This window comes from Myodes glareolus, chromosome 13, assembly GCF_982192425.1.
Source record: "Myodes glareolus chromosome 13, mMyoGla1.1, whole genome shotgun sequence".
Classification (NCBI taxonomy): Eukaryota; Metazoa; Chordata; class Mammalia; order Rodentia; family Cricetidae; genus Myodes; species Myodes glareolus.
Window position 1 is genome coordinate 48,275,256 of NC_142038.1, and position 20,019 is coordinate 48,295,274.

The 20,019-nt window shown below is 46.9% G+C and overlaps 1 protein-coding gene across 9 annotated transcripts in view; it reads left to right on the forward strand.

The window, feature by feature from the left end:
• Fgf1 (fibroblast growth factor 1) overlaps nucleotides 1–18,935 on the forward strand; it is a 103,195-nt gene extending 84,260 nt beyond the window's left edge. For 8 of the 9 annotated variants that reach the window (XM_087896088.1, XM_087896089.1, XM_087896085.1 and 5 more), the window contains 2 exons: nucleotides 10,334–10,437; nucleotides 15,463–18,935. In XM_087896088.1, the coding sequence (XP_087752214.1) occupies nucleotides 10,334–10,437; nucleotides 15,463–15,657 (299 nt within the window). In that variant the 3' untranslated portion in view covers nucleotides 15,658–18,935. The remainder of the gene's footprint in view (nucleotides 1–10,333; nucleotides 10,438–15,462) is intronic. The other variant, XM_087896090.1, reaches the window with a different exon arrangement.
• Nucleotides 18,936–20,019: the final 1,084 nt, after the last annotated feature.

The window sequence follows — 20,019 nt, forward strand, 5'->3', positions numbered from 1 at the left end:
ACGCCATGTGCCTTCAGTCTGCTCATTCTGTCACTAGCCACGTGGGATGTCTCTGGGTGCATAGCATTGGGACAGCTTGTGGTCACTTAGCTACCGGCTTAAGCTGTCAGAAGCCCCGGGAATTCAGCATAGCTCTGAATCGGGAATTCAGAGAGCTGTAAGGAAGTGGGCACCCAAGGGATGCTGGAATCTCTGCAGTGTGAACTTGAGCACACTTGTACTTTATTTTTCTGCTTAAAAACAAACGAGAATACTGATGACAGGTTTCATGAGAGAGCTAAAGGAAGTAACATAGTAAACGTTCTTGACACAGTGCCGGCCCGGCCCAGGGTAATGGCTCAGTACATGCCAGCAGCCAATGTTACTGTTAGCATCCTGCATCCCTAGACTTGCTGCAGCGTATGGATGTGCAATGTGAGACTAAGGCATTTCTCTAGGCCCACGAAGGGCTGGAATCTAGATTCAGCCTTCTCTGCCAACATTCAAAGCAGTTCTATGAGTTTGCTGTTTGCTTACTCTGGAGCTAAGAACAAGGGCCACAGGGGCAGTGCTAAGATAAACAGGCAGCAATCTGCCCTGTACCGGTTGAAACCACAGTGGACAATCCACCTGCCCCCTGCAGTCAGGGCCCCCGGAATGTTGGTGCTCATGCCCTGCTCTGCCACTTTCTAACCAGACAATAGTCTCTCTGTTTTGCATGAAATACTCTGCTGAAGATGCCTCAAGTTGTGCAGCCGATGATTCTTCTAATCCCCGGTATCCGCTGAGGCCCAGTTTTGGGCAGGCTTTTAATCTCACTGAGACTCAGCTTCCTCTCCTAGAACGGGAGTGCTGGTCTCACTCCTCCTGGGCATGGGCAATCTCCCTGAGTGTGGATCTGTCGCCCTCTACTGCTCAGCAGTGGCACTGCCATTTTGAACCTCGGGCCTCAGAGGCAGAGGCAGCTTTGGGCAGCTTGGAGTGGAAGCCCTGCAGAGCCATCATGAGCCACACACAATCTGCCACATGGAAGTTCTTTTTTTTTTTTTCTTTTTGAGACAGGGTTTCTCTGTGTAGCCCTGACTGTCCTGGAACTCACTCTAGATCAGGCTGATTTTGAACTCAGAGATCCACCTGCTTCTGCTTCTCAAGTGCTGGGGTTAAATAAAGGCATGTGCCATCACAGACCGGCTTAGAAGTTCTATTCTTTAATCATTGGTCTGAACATGACAGGCACCACCGTGCCCCAAAGTTTCCTGAAGAAAGAGTCCCCTTAAAAGTCAGTGAGATACTTAGGTAAATCATAAACCCCAGAAGACAGAACTTGCCTCAGACCTCACAAGACAAAAGTTCATTCCTTTCATAGTGTCTCTTTGTCTTCAGTGATTGACAGGCTGTCACAAAGTGGAGAAATTATTCTGATTTGTCTGTCTTACCCTTCCTCGGGAGAAACAGTTTCCAGGTATCTTACCCGTGGCACCAGCCTCTGGAGGACACTGTGAACTGGCGATCCCAAAAGAGACTTAAGGAAAATGTCTCTACCAGATTCCTGTAGAGACAGGGGGTCAGGGCTTGTGCTTTCACCAAGGCTGGGGTCACAGCTCTGGGCAATGGTCCATACCTGATGCAAACGCTAGTTACAGTGTCATAGTATCCACGATAGAGACAGACAGTGAGGACTACTGAGTTTGGAACCCCTGGGGATGCAGCTGGGGAAAAGAAAGCTTTTGATAGCTGGATGCCAGCCCTGAGAGACTGAGAGAGTCTAGGGAGAGCCACGGGAGCAGGGGAGGTGGCCCGTTCCGTGTTGAACGCAGAGTACGTGAAAGGTGTCACAGATCTGTGCCCCTCTCCTTGGGGTTACACTTCTGCATTCACTCAGGTGTTCCTGGACTGGACTTCTCCGCAGGCCCCTGAGGACAAGGACTTTGTCTCTTGATGGCCGACACTGTGACTTTGGCGTTCAGCATATTGCCCGTCACTTGGTTCAGTGCCCAGTACGCATTAACTTGATGAGCGGCTGACTTATATTGTTGGCAGATAAATTTCAACCCAACACTATCTCAAGAAATACCTATCAAGCACCCACACATGCCAGGCCCTGCCCAGAGGGCCATTTCCACCTGCAAGCCTCTGAGGTCATGAGTCACCATCATGCTGACTGGCCCCCCACGGGGACAGCTTGTGGAGCCTAGTCCCTCTGTTCTAATAGCATTCCCTGAGGATCCCACCACCACCCTGATGCTAGCCCCCTGACAGACAGCACTTCCACCCACAAACTAAACACATTGGCATGTTTGGCCCATCACATGGCTTAGACAGGCAAAAGGAGGTTTGACGTCCCCTAGCTGTGTTTACTGAAGCTGTGACGTTTTGCGGTAGTTACTTTTCCTCTATGCGCCTAGGTTTCCTTGTTTAAAAAATAAAGATCCCAACGGTTCTCTACCTCTTAGGAAATCAGGGCTGTGAAATGCGTCCAACCCACTGCCAGGCCCCTGAATGTTCAAAACAGTGCCATTCTCCGAGGTCACCATCGTCTTCCTCCGTAGGCTCGCTGTGTGTGCCTCCCCATCTAACCTAGCTGACAGCTGGCCGTTAAATGGTAAGCTTGTTCACAAAACCGCTGGTGACTTTACATCCCAGCTTCTCTGAGACTGTCTAGCTGGAGCTCCTGAGACCTGGCATAGAGTCACGGCCTTCCCAGGCCCTAGCCCAGCATGCCCTTTCCATCTAACTTCCCTGGGACAGAGCCACCAGAGCAAAGGCAAAGAGTCCTGTGTTTGTCCGCTCTTCCTGCTGGAGTTTCCTCTCTGGAGAAGGCATGTCGGGGCTTACGCTTCCATAAAGTCAACAGCTGGAACGGCAGCGAGAGAGGAATGGCACACTCTCTCCTAAGCATCCCTAATTTTCAGCCTCCTTGTGGAGCCTACAGCCCCTGGCCTCCCCAGCACGTAGGAAGGAGGCTGTGTTGGGGGGAGGATCCTCGGCACCGCTCGCCACACAGATGGAAATGTTCTTCAGCAGAGTGTGTGCCAATCAAATATTTATAAATCTAGCCACATCCTAAAGGCACCAGGGGAGCTTGCTGGTCCAAAGGATCTTACTGCATTGCCCTGGATCCAGGCAGACCACACTGCAGTGCACTGTTTGGGGGCAGTCCAGACTTCCGCTGTCTGGTCTGATGGGACTCCACATTTAATGGTAAAGGCATTCTATTCCCCACCAGCTTGGACTGCAAGTCAGGACAGCTTTCCAAACAACCGCATTGAGGAGGTCTGGGCCCTGCTGCCATAGCCAGAGAGAGGGGCAGGGCTACAGAGAGGAATGTCCTCCCAACAGGATGCTCCTGCCCGCCATATGTGCTATATCAGCCTCTTAGGTCCCCAAGTCTAACTCAAGACCCTTTGCTTGATTATGGAGATTTTTCTAGAGAAACTACAATATACATACGAACACACACACATATATGTGTCAGTCTATCTCTGAACTAAATAAAACATTTTCTGGCCTTTTTTTCCCCAGATGTTAAAAGATAAGACACCTTTACGAATGTTCGCAAAAGTCTTTTCCATATGTATGCATGCACACGCGCATTTAAAACCGCTGGAATTTTCCCTCTCTAGTCCGTTTTCCTCCTCTTCTGTCTTTAATGTTTTGCAAAGACTGGTTTGTGGTTACACTTTAATTATAAACCCACCGACATAAAACAACCTGGCTGAGTTCTGAATGAGACTGACCTCACTTTGAGTAAACACAACCAAGGACGGGAAGTCTCCAACCCAGAATAAACTGGGCACGTAATCTCTGTGGCCTTTCTCTGGGCAGCAGGCATAAAGGGCAGGCCATGCCACACACAAGCAAGGCCCTCCCCTTTGGCTTCCCAGTCCAAGATACCAGCTGTCATCTTTGCTAGAAAAAATCCCTACTGCAGGACAGGGGTAGGCATGGAGTGTGAGCCTTAGAGATCGCTGCTCTTGGCACTAGCCATCTTGGATTCTTTTCCTTCCTTTCTGCTCTAGAAAGTAAGGAATCGAAGCGCCTCTCCATGAACAAGCTACTGTTATGACCTCATGGAAGGTTCTGGTCACAGAAGAGAAAGCAGATGCCAGCTAACTCCTTAGGCACGAGGCACAAGTATCCAGGTATAGGCTGGTGGAGCCCCTGAAAAGTGCTGGGCTCCTCATCAGGAAGGGGCATAAGCACACAGAGACCACAGGGTGATGAACAGTGAGCACGGAACATGGGAACGTGAGCCACCAAGGTGATTGTGTACATTTCAGGCTGATATTTATGATTTGCATCCTCAAACCAGCACCCTCCAGCATCCAGGCTTAGCACAAATGAGACTCTGGGTTCAATGCCCGGCACCAAAACCAAAACCAGAAATAAAACAAAACACATGAAAATACAACCCTGGATTCTACCAGGACATTTATGGTTACAGATCCACCAACTAGCAAGAGATGGCGTCTCATGCTTTCTATTCCAGTACTCAGGAGCCTGAGGCAGGAGAATCACTGCAAATACCAGATCAGCCTGGAGTACAGAGTGATAAATTGTCACTTAGAAAAAAAAATCGTACCACACAAGCCTTTCCCAAGCCACTTCACGGCAATTTTTATAAGGCTCTGAATTTCCTATTGACCACTAGAGTACCTTTAGAAAATTGTTTCCTGTTCTGCTAAATCAAAATTTGCTGTCTCCATTTCAGACCTGGGCTAAAGGGAGTCTTCAACTAGCTACCGACTTTGTTTTTCATTAACAAGCAGCTTGGAATGCCCAGGGCTGCTGTCCTTCCTGTTCATAGACATCAGGGGCTCCCTCCCAGTGAGGGCATCATTCTCCGCTCAGGGTGCCCACCTGGTAGAGGGTGCTGAATATGGAGAAGTCGGGGCTTTGGGGACCTTCCATCCCATCCTGCACCCCTACCTCTAGTAGTTTTGGGTCTTAAGGATGCTCCCCTCTTATGGATCCTTGTGTTCAAGCCTGAGCTGAGTCACAGACCCACCTCAGAGGTCACCAGGAGCAAGAATCGAGTCTTGGGGCCAGCAAGACTACTTGGCGGGTAAAGCACCTGCTTGCGAGTCTAAACCCTGAGACTGTTTGTTTTTCAGAGAGGCCATGGAAAGGTTTTGGAAGGAGAGACCTGAGTCCAAAAAGCTGTCCTCTGCTCTCCACACATACATCATAGCATGCGTACAACACAGACACTTCCTATACACACAATAAGGAAGAAGGGAAAGAAGAAGGAAGGAAGGAAGGAAGGAAGGAAGGAAGGAAGGAAGGAAGGAAGGAAGGAAGGAAGGAAGGAAAAAACAAAGGAAGGAAAAAAACGAAGGAAGGAAAGAAGGGAAGGGATGAGAGTTTTGGGGAGCTCTGAGGACCTGCCCATTGACAAGAAAGAGAACTTTAAAACATTCCTAGCCCCAGGAGGAAGGAGGAATTGTGGGAGACAGTGATGCCAATGAAAGCTTAGGGAGAGCTCACGTGTATGTAGTAAAACAAAAGCATGCACTCCAGACCGAAGGCCAGGAAACGCCATCAACCCAGAGATGGTTGCAGAACTGATTTTATAGAAACAGAGAGAGCATGAAAATGAATCAGACCATCTCTCTGTGGGTCCCTGGTCCTCTACCACCTTCTCAGGCTCCCCAGGGCAGATGCTGGACACCCCTGACAAGTACCCAGGAAGTTTTACATTTTACACACATCTGTTCATGCGCTACACACACAAGTTTCGAGTAAGGATTTAGTTATTGCTCTGCCATCCCTTTGCGGCTGGATGCCATCTCCTGCTTTTCTCTACAAGAACAGAGGTGAGGAGATGAGAGACAGAGGGACAGGGTCGGGGAGTGGAGGGGGAGTGATATTTAATTGTACTTTTACTCTTTTATCTACTTTTGTCTTCACACAAGGGGCCTTTGATATTGAGCCACTGAGTCATAGTGTGTCTGTCACCCTCGTCTTGTGTAAGCCCTAGATGCATAAACTCCTTCTGGCAATGAGTACAGATTTCAGCACACCTGGGTGGGGTGGGGGCACTGAACGGCTTTCAACCCTTTCCCCTGCTCTGCTGCTACAGGAGGAAGCAGCACACTGTCTGGCCAGCCCCTGCCTCTTTCTGAGATCACACTTCCTCTTCCCTTGAGTGTTCCCTGCAGCCAGCAGCTGAGAGGGTGTAGGTCTGCAGAACTAGAAAGGACTCCCCCCCACCCCCCCACACACACCAGAGGGTTGGACAGCCAGTCAGGGATGTGAGCGGTGTAGGCTGAGCATTGTGCCTTCCTGCCAGCCCTGCTCACAGAAATATATGTGGAGGAAACGCAGCCAGAAAGAAACCCAGCGAAAATGAGCTACGAAACTTGGACATCCTGGAGAAATAATATTTAGAGAGGAAACTCTTGAGCCGGCTCTCACCAACACACCATCCCTGGCTCCCTGGCCGAGGTCTAAGGTCACGTGCTAGGCAGGCCCCAGCTCTTGTTTACCTCTGTGAGATCTTTCCAAGGCCAGGATGGGAGTTGAAGAACTTGCCCTCACCCAGCCCTGCAGCAAGAAACAGAGCTTGGGCATTAAATGCTTTAAAAAACAAACAAACAAACAAACAAACCTTCCACACGGGAGTTTGGTGGAACAGCCCTGTGATTCTCGTAGTTGGGCAACAGAGGCAAGAAGATTGAGAGTTTGAGGTCATCCTTGGCTCCTTGGCTACACAGCAAGTTTGAGGCCAGAATGCACTACCTGGAGCCCTATCTCAAAAAAAAAAAAAAAAAAACCAAAAAATAAAAAACAAAAAACAAAAAAAAAAACCAATTTATTATGGGATCCTGGGCTTGAACTCAGGTCAGTAGTCCGCACAGCAGAGCTTTAACCACTGAGCCATCTCACAGCCCTTACAACTTTTCTTCGTAGGGCTATACGAACATCTTTATTTATTTTTGATTTTCAAGAGAGAATCTCACAGGCTCTTAACCATGATCCTTCCATAGCCACCCCAGCCCCTGTTCAGGCCTTGGGCCCCACTAATTTCCTCACTGTATTTACGTATTTGTTTATTCTGGGTTTTTCATGCAACTGCAATCACAGACTTCCCTGTATCACAGCATGCATTACGGCTGCGTTCTTTTACCTGGACACACCATGCCATTCTGTTCCCCAGAGCATCGTGTCATACTTAGCCACATGCTTCACAGACAGTTAGATCTAGAGAGAACTTGATAGACATGGAACCTAACAACCACCATTGTGCCCAAGATGGATTAAGTAGCCTGGCCAGGGTCACCCCACTAGTTGGAGGCAGAATCCGGCCTCAATTCTCATATCTCTTTTCTTGGCCCCATTAATCCCAGAGAATTAATTCCAGAGAATTTGAGTTGGAAACACAACTCAAAAACCGCAGCTTGTTGAGGGTGGCTTGACAGAACCATTTCTGCCAACATTAGCCCAATGACATCCACTCATCAGATACGACTGGCCACAGTGTGAAGTACATGTTAGAAAACACCAGGGACCCAAGGAGTCAAGAAGACAAGAGAGACAAATTCCTTCCCTTCCTTTCTTTCTGCTTCCTGGATAAGGCTTTTGAGTAATAAAATAATTATATGCGAGTATAGGAAAGAAAAGAGAAAGAGTAAGAATGGGGGGACATGGGCACTATGGAGGCACAGGCCGGGGGTGGGGAAGGGGCAGACAGGACTCACGGGCAGAGTATCGCAGATACTTGAGCAGGCTTCTCCAAGAAGACATTTAGGCAGAGGTCTGAAGGAGGAAGAAAGCAAACTTTACAAACATCTGGAGGAAAAAGATGCCAGGCAGGGCATAGGATGTGCAAGGATCCTTAAGTACGAAAGAGTTTGGTGAGGGCTGAGGAGATAGCTCAGTCAGGAAAACGCGTGAAGACACAGGGTTCATTCCCAGAGGCATGTGAAGAAGCTGGGTGTAGTGATGCACGCTTGTAATCCCAGTGCTAGGGAAGATGGCGGCAGGCAGGTTCCTCAGCTCTCTGGCTAGCCGAGAAAAAGCAGTGAGTTCCGGACCAAAAAACCATCCTATCCCAAAGCACAAGGTGGATAGAGCCTGAGGAACAGCATCCACGATTGTTCTCTTAACTTCACGCTCACAAGTGCATGCAGGCACATGCACGCGTGCGCGCGCACACACACACACACACACACACATGCACAAACTGAAAGTTACACAGGTATAGCAGAGTGAGCAAGTGACTGCTCTGAGAGGCTGGAAAGAGCAGCTCCTAGATGTTCTTAGGCCTACTGTCTCATGACCAGACTTTCAGAGATGACCAGAGTTAGGGAGACCAGTAGGAATGGAAGTCGGTAGCTCCCAGCTCCCTTCCTGTAATTTCAACTGTCTCTGCTCACCACAGGAAGCTGGGGGAAATCTTGAGTCTCTACAGCAGACTTCCGAGGATGGAGAGGTACATCTTCTAGAGGTGATGTAACTCCTGCGTGAATTGTAGGATGAGGAAAGCAGAGGGGAAGGGGGAAACGCCAGCACATCTGTCAGGATGTGGTCAACGGTCAAAGTACAGATAGCTACAGAATGGAGCACAAGTCAACTAGCAAAAAGAACAGTAAAGAGGGCAGAGAGATGGTTCAGCAATTAAGACCACTGGCTACGCTCCCACAGGACCTGGGTTCAATTCCCAGCCCCCACAGAGCAGCTCACAGCGGTCTGTAAATTCAGTCCCAGAGGCTCTGAATCTATCTTCTGATCTCCGCAAGCACTGCACACAAATGGTACACACACACACACACACACACACACACGTGCAGTGTAAACACTCATACACTTAAATTTTCACGCACACACCCCAAAAGCAAACTCTTTCATCACTGACAGCTGTTAAGAAAAACCAGGGGTGGAGAACCGTGTGAAGAGAACGCTAACGCTGTCGCAGAGGGGAGCCTATGTGTTTGGCAGTCACGCACATGCTCTCTCGAGAAATGCATACATGCGCCATCTCTAGGAGTGGCCTTCTGTGTGCTTCCATCTCCCAGGATGAAGCTTATGTGCAGGAAGGGAGGGCCAGGAGCTCAGCCACTGAAGCTGCATACCCATCACTGTACTGAAGGAGGGAATGGAGGGGTCTAAGTAGACCCACAGAGAAATCCGTCAAGTCCATTGCCCTCCAACCCAGCCCTGTTTATTGGGCTGATTTCATTATGAGTAGAAGTGAAGTAAAACTCCACATACCTCTTAACTGTATTTTCCTGTCATAATCCTGACCCCTGCCTAGGCCATGGCCACCACTAATCTACTTTCTAGACTTTCTTACTTTTGGCCTTCTCACTCCAAGTCAGAATGACAGTTGTGACAGTCTAGAGACTAAAGAAATTGTCCAAAGGAGTCCAACATTAATTCTGTCTCCCAAGGATAACCATTAACGCATTTCTCTTCTGAGGTCAACAAGCAAAATAACAATCATCCATTGGGTATTAGCCTCTGACATACGTCCATCACTACCCAAAGCTCCTTGGGAGAACCAACCAGAACACATGGTGATAGGTGTTTTAAGCAACTTGGGATCCTTGCCTTCAGTCGCAAGGTGTCTTAGCATGGGTTCCAGGACCGTTAGGGTGCTCTCTGCATCAGAGGATGTTTTGCACATGCTTGGCCTCTGCCCACTAATGCCAGTCTCCTTCTCCACCCGCTCCAGCTGTAATGACACAGACAATCCCCAGGCATCCCTTGTGAAAGAAAATGGACCCCAGTTGAAAACATTGCTTTTGTCCCATCCCTGCATTTATGGGTAAATGGGTAACTCCTTCCCTTCCCTGAGCACTTCCGCTCTGCCAGGGCCCCATCTGGGATGCCTTGGGAGTGGAGAGGTTTACTAAACTTCACTGTGGGTGAGTCCCAACTCCCTGGAACTCTCTCCTCTAGGAAAAGAACAGTTTCTGGGTTTAAGATATTAATGATCTGCCAACATGTGATCTGCCTTGAAAGTGAGTCCCTATCCAGTAGGGCGACAGCTGAAACTGTGGCCGCTGCCTGCTCCACAGTACTCCAAGAACTAGCCGAGCGGAACCAGGGGAACCAGTATCACCTCTCCCTATAACTATTTCCCCTCAGGTGACAGAGGGAGAGGACAGAGGAGCTGGGCAGGTGCGCACAGGGCATATGGGTGGCAAGCCAGCCTTTGTCTCCCCTATTCTCAGGAATGTCACCCCTCATGGACAGAAAGGAAAGGGAGCTACTGTTTTGATTCATCGGAGGGCTCATCCTCCACTGCAAAACGAATGAGCAGAATTTTCCATGGCCGACTGACTGTTCTGGCTGCGGGGCTATTGGCAAAAGTGTTTGTTGACTTTTGCTCGTGTTATTTTCATTCCAGTTCAGCTGCAGCTGAGTGCGGAAAGCGCGGGCGAAGTGTATATAAAGGGGACGGAGACCGGCCAGTACTTGGCTATGGACACGGACGGGCTTTTATACGGCTCAGTAAGTATGAGGCTGACGCCTCCAGACTCAGCCAAGGCTTGAGGTTTCCAGAAGTCTTGTTACGTGGGAGATGCAAATGAAAGACCATCAATTAGTCTTTGTTTGTTATTTTTTCCAGTACGATTCCCACCCTCCACCTTGCTTTATTTTAGGCATGAACATAAAAGAGTTTCTTGTGGTATTCTCTCAAAATACTCCGACTATCGCACAGAGAAGAAATGATGATTGGTAGCTTGCTAACTTGTTGGGCACTCGCTCCAGAATTCCTAATCCTACTCTATTCATTCGGTCCAAAAATGTCCCTGTGTTGAGTAAGAGCTATGTGTGTCTCTTAATGTCCTGCCTGTGTGGTGGTGGAGGAGGGGTGCACCTGTGTGCACATAAGCTCCTGAGGGCCACAGAATAACCTTGGGGATCAGTCCTCAACAGGGTCCCTCACTAGCCTGGAACTTGCCATGTAGACTAAGCTGGCTAGCTAGAAAATGTCAAGGGGAAGGAAAGAAAGAAAGAAAGAAAGAAAGAAAGAAAGAAAGAAAGAAAGAAAGAAAGAAAGAAAGAAAGAGGAGGGAGGGGAGAGAAGGGAGGGGAGGGGAGCAGAAAGGAAGGGAAGGGAAGGGAAGGGAAGGGAAGGGAAGGGAAGGGAAGGGAAGAGAAGAGAAGAGAAGAGAAGAGAAGAGAAGAGAAGAGAAGAAAAGAAAAGAAAAGAAAAGAAAAGAAAAGAAAAGAAAAGAAAAGAAAAGAAAAGAAAAGGCCAGGGTCTGCCTGTCTTCCAATACCAATGTGCTGGGACATGCATACACCACCAAGTCTGACTTCTTTTTTAATGTAGGTACTGGAAACTGAAGTCAGGTTTACTGGGTATTGTTACTTCTCCCATCTCTTAAGCTTTTTAAAAAATCAAAATTGCAGTAGTTTAGGGTTTAAAAAAATTAAATTGTATTAAAATCTGAAGATAATCTCTTCTGTTTCAGGGTCACCTACAATGTTAAAATCAACTTGCAATGCTTTGGATTCAGTGATCCTTTCTCTGTCCGAGCACTTATAAGAATCTTTCCTGTAATTTGTGGCCCAAATCCTTCCCTTTTGGGAAGATGGGGCCTACAAAAAAAGGCTGTCTGGAAAGTAGGTTTAGTGTGGGCTGACCTTCAGTGGTATCAAACTGCCAAAGCAGCCCAGGCTTAAGAAGCCTGCCGGGTGTGAACACAGCGCAGCTACCCCACTGCCCACTAGAGGGCAGAAGATGGAAAAGATGAGTTCAGGTGATTGGAGCTGGGCGTGACTGCTGTCCAAGAAATGGACTTCAAGGCAATTCTCCTAATCACCCATTACATCAGTCAACCATTCCATCTTAGACTCTCAGATGAAGCTCATACATTTCCTACTCTAACTAGCCGTTTGTCTACCGTGAGCCCCGTCTATCGCAACAGACAGTACCTACACAGGCTCAAGAGTGTCCAAAGGGACAGCATGGGAACTTGCTCACCAGCTTCTGGCACCTGGGGGGCCCTGTACTGACGACACCTCTAAGACAAACGATCAGCTTATGAGCCCCACCTACTCACTATGTCTTAGAGATTGCAGCAAGGTTTTAGACTTTTTCTATCTGAAATTAGTTTTGACACTTATTCTGATATTTTACACTTAAATATAAATGTTGAGGGAGAACTGCTTGGAGCCAGTGTTCTCAAGGCTCTAGGGAAAAAAAAACCCTCTCCCACATCAACCATAGCCATCACTGAATTCACCCAAATAAGACCTTAGCCTGTCCTACCTACGAATCTTTGCATATACCACATTGACAAAGAAACAGTCTAACATAGCTGAAAGCTCTGTCTCATGCTCAGAGCAAATTTAAGGTATTCACCCATTCTAATTTCTATTTGTGGTCTGTGTAGAACAGATATTTTTTGTTTTGGAAAATTAAGTTTGAAGCACTGTATAACGAAGTATTAATATAGTTATCTACAGTGGTCTTAAGTGTGTGGGTTTATAAAGCACTAATGGCTTCCTGTATTATTTTCCAGACTTTCTACAATGTGTGTATGTCACTCAAGTAACTGGGACAGGGGACACACGCTAAATATAAAAAATAGAACTAGCCACAACAATAGGTATGAATCAGGGGCTGAGGACCATGTACCCAGCACTGTGCCAAATGTATAGTAAGTTCACACAAAGCCTGGCTGCGTGGTGCAGTAACTCTGAGATGACTGGCCACCTCAGCCATGACTCTGCCACTCTGCCCATCGGCTGCACCAGTGTGACAAAGAACAGCAGGTAGGGTCTGTAGGCCCGACACCCACTAAGGGCCATCATGGGGTAATCCTACTCCAGGGTCATGACGACCCACACAGTTTAAAACCACCTCTTTCCTTCTGTCTCAACAATGTGCCCCAGTACTAGTGTCTGGACCGAGTTCCTCCAGAGGCAGAGTCATTCAATTAAATACTATATTTATAGCCTATTTTGTTCCAGAAGGGTCCACAATGTCTCACCCAGGTGTCACTTCCCCAGACTATAAATGAATAAGAAGCCGGGCACTTCCTGTTGCATAGTTCCTTGCTAATAAAAGCACTGGGGCTGGGATGTCACTCAGCGGTAAACTGTTTGCTTAGCAGAAGTCTGGCTCCCACCCAAGCAGGAAGAGAAAAGAATTCCGTTTACCCACTCGTTAGGTAATGAGCAGCCATCATCCGCAAAGCTGTGTCTAAAGGGAAATACAAGACCAGAGAGGCTAACAAGATTCACCTCTCCATTTGGTCGGTCTTATACCCTAATAAACATGTCCACATATAAAGAACAATGAATGATCTGATAAAAAAAAAAAAAAACTATAGAAACTGTGCTAGAAGAGAGTCCATAAGGATCACATGACTTGGAAAGGGCACAGTCCGATATGGTAGGTCATCAAAAGGACAGTATATAGTGTAAGAATTTCCACATGGTCTCCTTAAATTCAAATTGAGTACGAGCATTCAAAAATCTGCTCCAATAGAAATTTGAAACATTGACTTCTTTCCCACTTAATAGAATAATTGCAGGTGAAATATCAGCTGATAGACTTTTCCCAAGTAACCATATTATTAACATGCTTGGGTATTTCAACAACCCAAAGCCGCACTGGATTCTACTGTGAGGAAGCAACTTTATCCCCTCTAATATCACCTTGCCATGGGCATCTTCCATTGTATTGCCATGATAGCCAATATTTCAAAATCCACCCTCAAAATAGGACTTTATATTCATTCAACTGCCTCCTCATGGCAAAGTCCTAGAAGGGAAATTGTTGCACCAAAGATAATAATGCATGCTTTAGGGCAGGAGGGGCTTGCCTAGCGTGTGGGAGAACTTAAGTTCAATTCCCAGAACTGGAAAAAAGAAGAGAAAGGGAAACACGGAGAGACGGTGTTTCAGATTTTGATACCTATCTTCAAGTCATACTCAGAAAGATATCCTAGCTAATAAATGACTAATAATATTTTAACTTCACTTTTCTGTGGTAGGGATATTGAATATACTTTCATCAGTTTATTGTCCAGTATTAAAACAGCAGATAAGGCGGTGGTGCATGCCTTTAATCCCAGCACTCAAGAGACAGAGGCAGAGAGATTTCTATGAGTTTGAGGCCGGCTTGGTCTACAAAGCAAATTCCAGAACAGACAGTTCTGTAAGACAGAGAAATCCTGTCTAAAAAAAAAAAAAAAAAAAGAAAAGAAAAGAAACAAAAACAAAAGACCTTAATAGGTTATGAATCTATATCTATAGATCATTATACATTCTACATGTGCATGAGGAGATAAGAGAGGGTTTTGTGAAGTGTGAATAGTTGTCTAGAGTTGGGAACATCACTCTGTGGTAGAACATTTGCTTAGAATATACAAGGTCCTGCATTTACTCTCTGGCACTATTTCAACCACCCAACAAACAGATGCCCACAGTGGCCTTTATGCAGGTGGTGAACTTTGTTGGTTTTTTTTTTTTTTCTGTTTTCAACTAAAGCTGTGATTTTCTTTTTTTTTTAACTTTTTTTTTAAAAAAGATTTATTTATTTATTTATTATGTATACAGTATTCTGTCTGTCTGTGTGCTTGCTGGCCAGAAGAGGGCACCAAATCTCATTACAGATGGCTGTGAGCCACCATGTGGTTGCTGGGAATTGAACTCAGGACTTCTGGAAGAGCAGTCAGTGCTCTTAACCTCTGAGCCATCTCTCCAGCCCTTTAACTTTTATTATAAACGTATTTATTGATTGTGTGATGGGGCAGGAAGCAGAACAGGGGAGAGGTGCGCCCTGGTACAAGGGAGAAGGACAGACTACAGCTGGTGGGACCTGGCTCCCTTCTGCCACCACATGGGCCCTTGGAATCAAACTCAAGTCTTTAGGATTGGTGGCAAGTGCTGAGCCACCACCTCATGGCTCCCCTGTGATTTTCTTAAGAGCACAATTCATGGCCTGGCTAGATGACTCTGGGGACAAAGGACATAGCTGTCAAGCCAGAAACTTGAGTTCGATCCCCAGGCCCCACATGTAGAACTGGCTCACAGAAACTGTCTTCTGACCTCCACACATGAGTGGGTAATGTGAGTGCACACACATGTGCACACACATGCACACGTGTGCACATATGTACACATACACACAAAATAAAAAAAATTAAAGAGTATCGTTCTTTTCAGAAACAACTGAAATAAGCAAGATTATTTTCTCTTTCTCTAAGTGGCCAGTCATGGTGGCACATGGCCGTGGAAGGCAGGTAGAAGAGGATCAGGAGTTCAAGGCCTGTCTGAGAGCAACAGAAACGCACTGAAGCTACTCTGTGTGTTTGTATGTGCAAAGCACATTTTACACAAGTATTTGTGTTCATAACAACACTGTGGCAAAAATCCCAGCCTTTTAGTGAAAATCACCAGTGTGGGCAGGAATTTGAGATCCTCACACAGCTAATGAGCAAGAGAGGAAGGGAACCCTATTTCAAACCTCTCACTAATTGTTCTGCCCTCCTCCCCTTGGTTTTTACCCTTTAGCAGACACCAGATGAAGAATGCCTGTTCCTAGAAAGGCTGGAAGAAAACCATTATAACACTTACACATCCAAGAAGCACGCGGAGAAGAACTGGTTTGTGGGCCTCAAGAAGAACGGGAGCTGCAAGCGCGGTCCTCGGACTCACTATGGCCAGAAAGCAATCTTGTTTCTCCCTCTGCCGGTATCTTCTGACTAGAGGGGTCTGCCTGGGTGCTCCCTATTTTGGTTGACCCTAAAATGTTCCCTGACCATTGGCTGCGCTAACCCCCAGCCCACAGAGCCTGAATTCGTAAGCAGTGCTTCTAATAGCCAGCTCACTTTTCTGCTGAGCCCTTCCCCTGCCAGCACAGTTTGGAACAGAAGGACCAAGTTGCTTCTATGGGGCCAACTGGCTGGTCAGTCTAGGTCTTGGTTTGGATTTTCGGTTGCCTTTGGGCACCTGCCACATGCTGGACTTCAGGACACAAAGATGGGGCCATGTGAAGCATCCAGAGGGATCTGAGAAGTTGGTCCTTAGCAGTTCCATGCTCTTTCCCCCTACTGAGAAAGCCCTGGTTTGACTGCCCAGGCACCTAACAGATCTACCCTGCCCCCTACCAGTACCCCACAAATATTAGTAAAGAAACTGATAGTGAAACTGAAGGAATTCCATGATACAGAAATCCTCCACCCACACCCCCTCCCCCATGCACAGATGGCACCTAAAACCAAAAGGGAGTGGCATTTCCGAGGACAACCTAGATGCACGGGATCTCAGCATAGTGTAAGAAGGCCAGGCTCAGCCCAGCAGTAGGTGTTACCAAGAAAACCTCTACCGTTAGGGGAAGAGCCCCGGAAATGGTTTCCTGATAACAGCAAGCACAGTGATCTAGGGGATCTAGGGTTAAGAGAGCGGGTGTAGGAGCGGTGAGGAGAGAAGGGCGCCTTCAGCTGTGGATGCTAACCTCTAAAATGGGGAGATTCTAAACATGAGGAGAGAGGAGGAAGCAAAACCATGACACGGTGTGCTTGGCCACCAAGAAACTGTGGGGTCCCAGGATGATGCCCCCCCAAATCGCACATCCATACAGATCACCTGAGGATTTGGTTTGGCTATGAAAGTTGATTTGACAGGGTTGGTGAGGGAGCGCTGTGTTCGGAAAGTGTCCCCAGGTCCTGGAGATGTTGTTGGCTTCCCCACCACTCTTTCAAGAGCAGGAACTGCTATTCAGACCAAGGTTCCTCGAACCTCACCCTCCTCTGCCTCCACCGCCTGGGTCTCCCTGAACATTCAGGCAGTATCCATGGTAGTCAAGCATGGTTTTAAAGCACTTTTGGCCCAGTCCCACTTAGAAAACATAAAGAAAGCATACCTCAAAAAAAAAAAAAAGTTAAACCTCACCTTTCCCAAGAGACCATTTCTGTTACCATTATTTCTCCAAGCAGGCCTCCTCTTAAAGTAAACTTGGCCCAAGTGGCCATCAAATCAGAAACACTATTCATCTCTGACATATGACACAGATGCCGTGGGAAGGCCTTTCATACGCCATTTCAACATACTGTGAGACTGTATATTTTTGTTGCATCTTATGTAGCTTGAAGGAATTAAACGGACTCGCATTCAGCCAGAAACTAATAATAACTGTGTAGGAGGCGTAAGCTACTTAATTATCGAATACACTACGTTTATGCCTGAGGCTTTTTTCCCTTGTCTTCTACTGTGTTTAAAGACGGGTATCTAGGGGCTGGTGAGGCGGCTTAGTGGTTAAGATGCTTACGGCTCCAGCAAAGACTAGTTCGGTTCCCAGCACGCACATCCCATGCTCACACCTGGTTCTAACTCCAACTCCAGGGACCCAATGTCCTCTTCTGACCTCCGAGGCTGCTGCATGCACAAGTACAAACCCACACACACACACACACAATTATTTTTTTTAATCTAAAGCAACGGTATGGTGGCTGTGGATTAAAACCAATGAGAGTTTTCACTTGTTTGACAAGGATCTACAGGAATTACTCCCTAAAAAAAATTCTTATAACAACACGGTCATATTTAGTATGGGAGAGAGATGATGAAGTTCTGAGAGTCCGAAGTGCTGATGGAGGAGCTGAACTGAGTTGTCTGACAATATGGGTAATAATAACATTCTGCCAGGTGTGGTGGTGCACACCTTTAATCCCAGAACTTAGGAGGCAGAGGCAAGTGGACCTCTGTAAGACTGAGTTAGGCCTGGTCTACACAGCGAGTCCCAGGACAGTCAGGGGTAGGTATATAGAGAGTCCCTGCCTTTAAAAAAGATTTATAATAATTTTAACAATGTTTTGTTTTTTATAATAAGATGATTCATGACCCTATTTTTAGCCTGTAACTTGGCAACTACAATTCTGTTTCGTTTTAGTAAATCTCAGGCACACTGAGAATGATACAACATGGGTTACCATGTCTTTGTATGATGATTTGAAGACGTGGCCAGGAAAAGTGTACGGAGAAGCAATCTACAATACTTAGACTAGTCGGTGGTTTTTATTATATGAACCAAACTCAAGGATAACATTGGCCAAGACAAACTGAAAACCACTGCACACCGATGAAATGGAGTCTGTGATTTCAGAGGCTCAAAGCTCCGCTGTGCACTGGGGCCTCAACAACCAACCAAGCCGCCATCTGCATATTTGCTCAATAGACACTGCAGGCCTGGTGTGTGTCAGGCATTGGATAGTGGCCCCTGGGGACCATGCCAGTCTGGTATCATATCCCTGGGCATCTATTCATGAGGAGAGATGTTGTGGATTAATTTCTCTCAGTCAAGTAAAAACCCAGACTGCATAGATTCCTACTGAATCAAAGTCAATAGTGTGTCCCAGAAATCCCAAATGGTAGATAACCCCCAATAAAGTGATAGGGGACAAGCTTGGCAAAGTCAACTCAGGACTTTCAGTGTTAGCCCTGCGTCTGCCTCACGGGGGTGGACTAGTTTCCAGTCACGAAAAGAGCTGTCAGTTCTTGCAGAAAGGGAGCAGTAAGCCGGTCCCTGTGCTGTTTGGAACATTGAACATGGGAACGTTCAGTTGTGCACTCTCTTCCATAACTAAGTCTCAAAGCCATCTGCTTGTCACGTGCCTCTCACATGCACTCAATTCCAAGCTGACGGTGAAAAGGCGCCCAACGCTCCCTACAATGCATGACGAGCCTATGGGCATTTGACAGTGACATCCTAGAAATGGAGCTGGCCGTTTTCCCCAATGGCCGCCAGTGTGTCCAGACAAAAAGCTAACTGGTACATCAGCTGCCATTGAAGATGAGGTCCCTGCTTTGCACTGAAGGCGGTGGCGCCCAAGTCCTCAGCTCTGCCCAGAACACTTCCTAAAGTCACCACGGTCCCTGGCTGCGAAACAGGCTCTGATGAAGACGCCTGACGTTGTTTACCCCACCCCTCCCCCTCGTATCACACTCTGCACCTTATAGATACTAATAAATGTTGTGTTGATGGGTAACACGTCTCGGGTTTCTGAGCATATCTCTGTGGAAGGACACTGGGCATCTCGGAGGTGACATTGGCCTTTCCAGAGAGTCGACTGCATCTTTTTCTACATTCATCTTACTATTAAGTAGGAGACACTGAAGGCGAATGAGAAAAGTTAAAGCAGAAACAGTTCCACCTTGTTTGGAAGCAAGGCAATAATGAGGGATTTACTATATCTCTGGGAGAGGAATCATCTAGAAACTTATAAGCACGTTTAGCGACTCAAGGACTTTTTCTTCCTTGTACACAGTATGTGAGATCATACAACTATTGTCAAGTTGACAGGCTTCTACTTAAGCTAAGATATTATTAACTGGAAAAAATTAAGGATTTACTCAAAATTTTTGGTCAGTGTCAAAGGGCTTTGTCTTAAGATGTGATGTAAGAATTAAGAACAGGCACTCTGATGCCTAGCATATGGCAGAATTAACGTTCTTGCTCAATGGCTGTCTCTTTTAAGTTCTCTCTCTCTCTCTCTCTCTCTCTCTCTCTCTCTCTCTCTCTCAGTCATGCACATGGACCATCTAGAAAAATAACTGGGCAGGACTGGAGTAGAGCTAAGGAGAGAGAGAGAGCTTCCCCAGAAAGCTCGAGGCCCTGGGTTCAATCTCCAGCCCCACAAAATACAGAAGCTAAACAGATGGGCAGCCTGTACTCACATATAGTTACAATCAACCCTTCTTCTCCTTCTAATGTTGCATGAAGTCCTGGGAGTTGACTCGGCAGCTAAGGTGCAGTTGGGCAGGCCTGGCGATCCCAGTTTGATCCACAAAAAGGTGGAAGGAGAGAATCCACTCCACAGGGCTGTCCTTTGACCTCCACAAGTACACCATGTGTGCCCCCAATAATAATATTGTAAGTTATCTTAAGTGGTACTTCAGAGTTTTGGAGCACCCCCACCCCTCACCATTATAGCCCAGAACATGGAAACCCTTACATATACACCCGGCTGAAACACAATTTCACAAAAAGTATGGGGTACGTTGTGTTCTTTCTGGGAACTAAAAGGTCAAGCCTAGCTTGATTCCAGACCACAGCTTTAATGGGTCACAGCC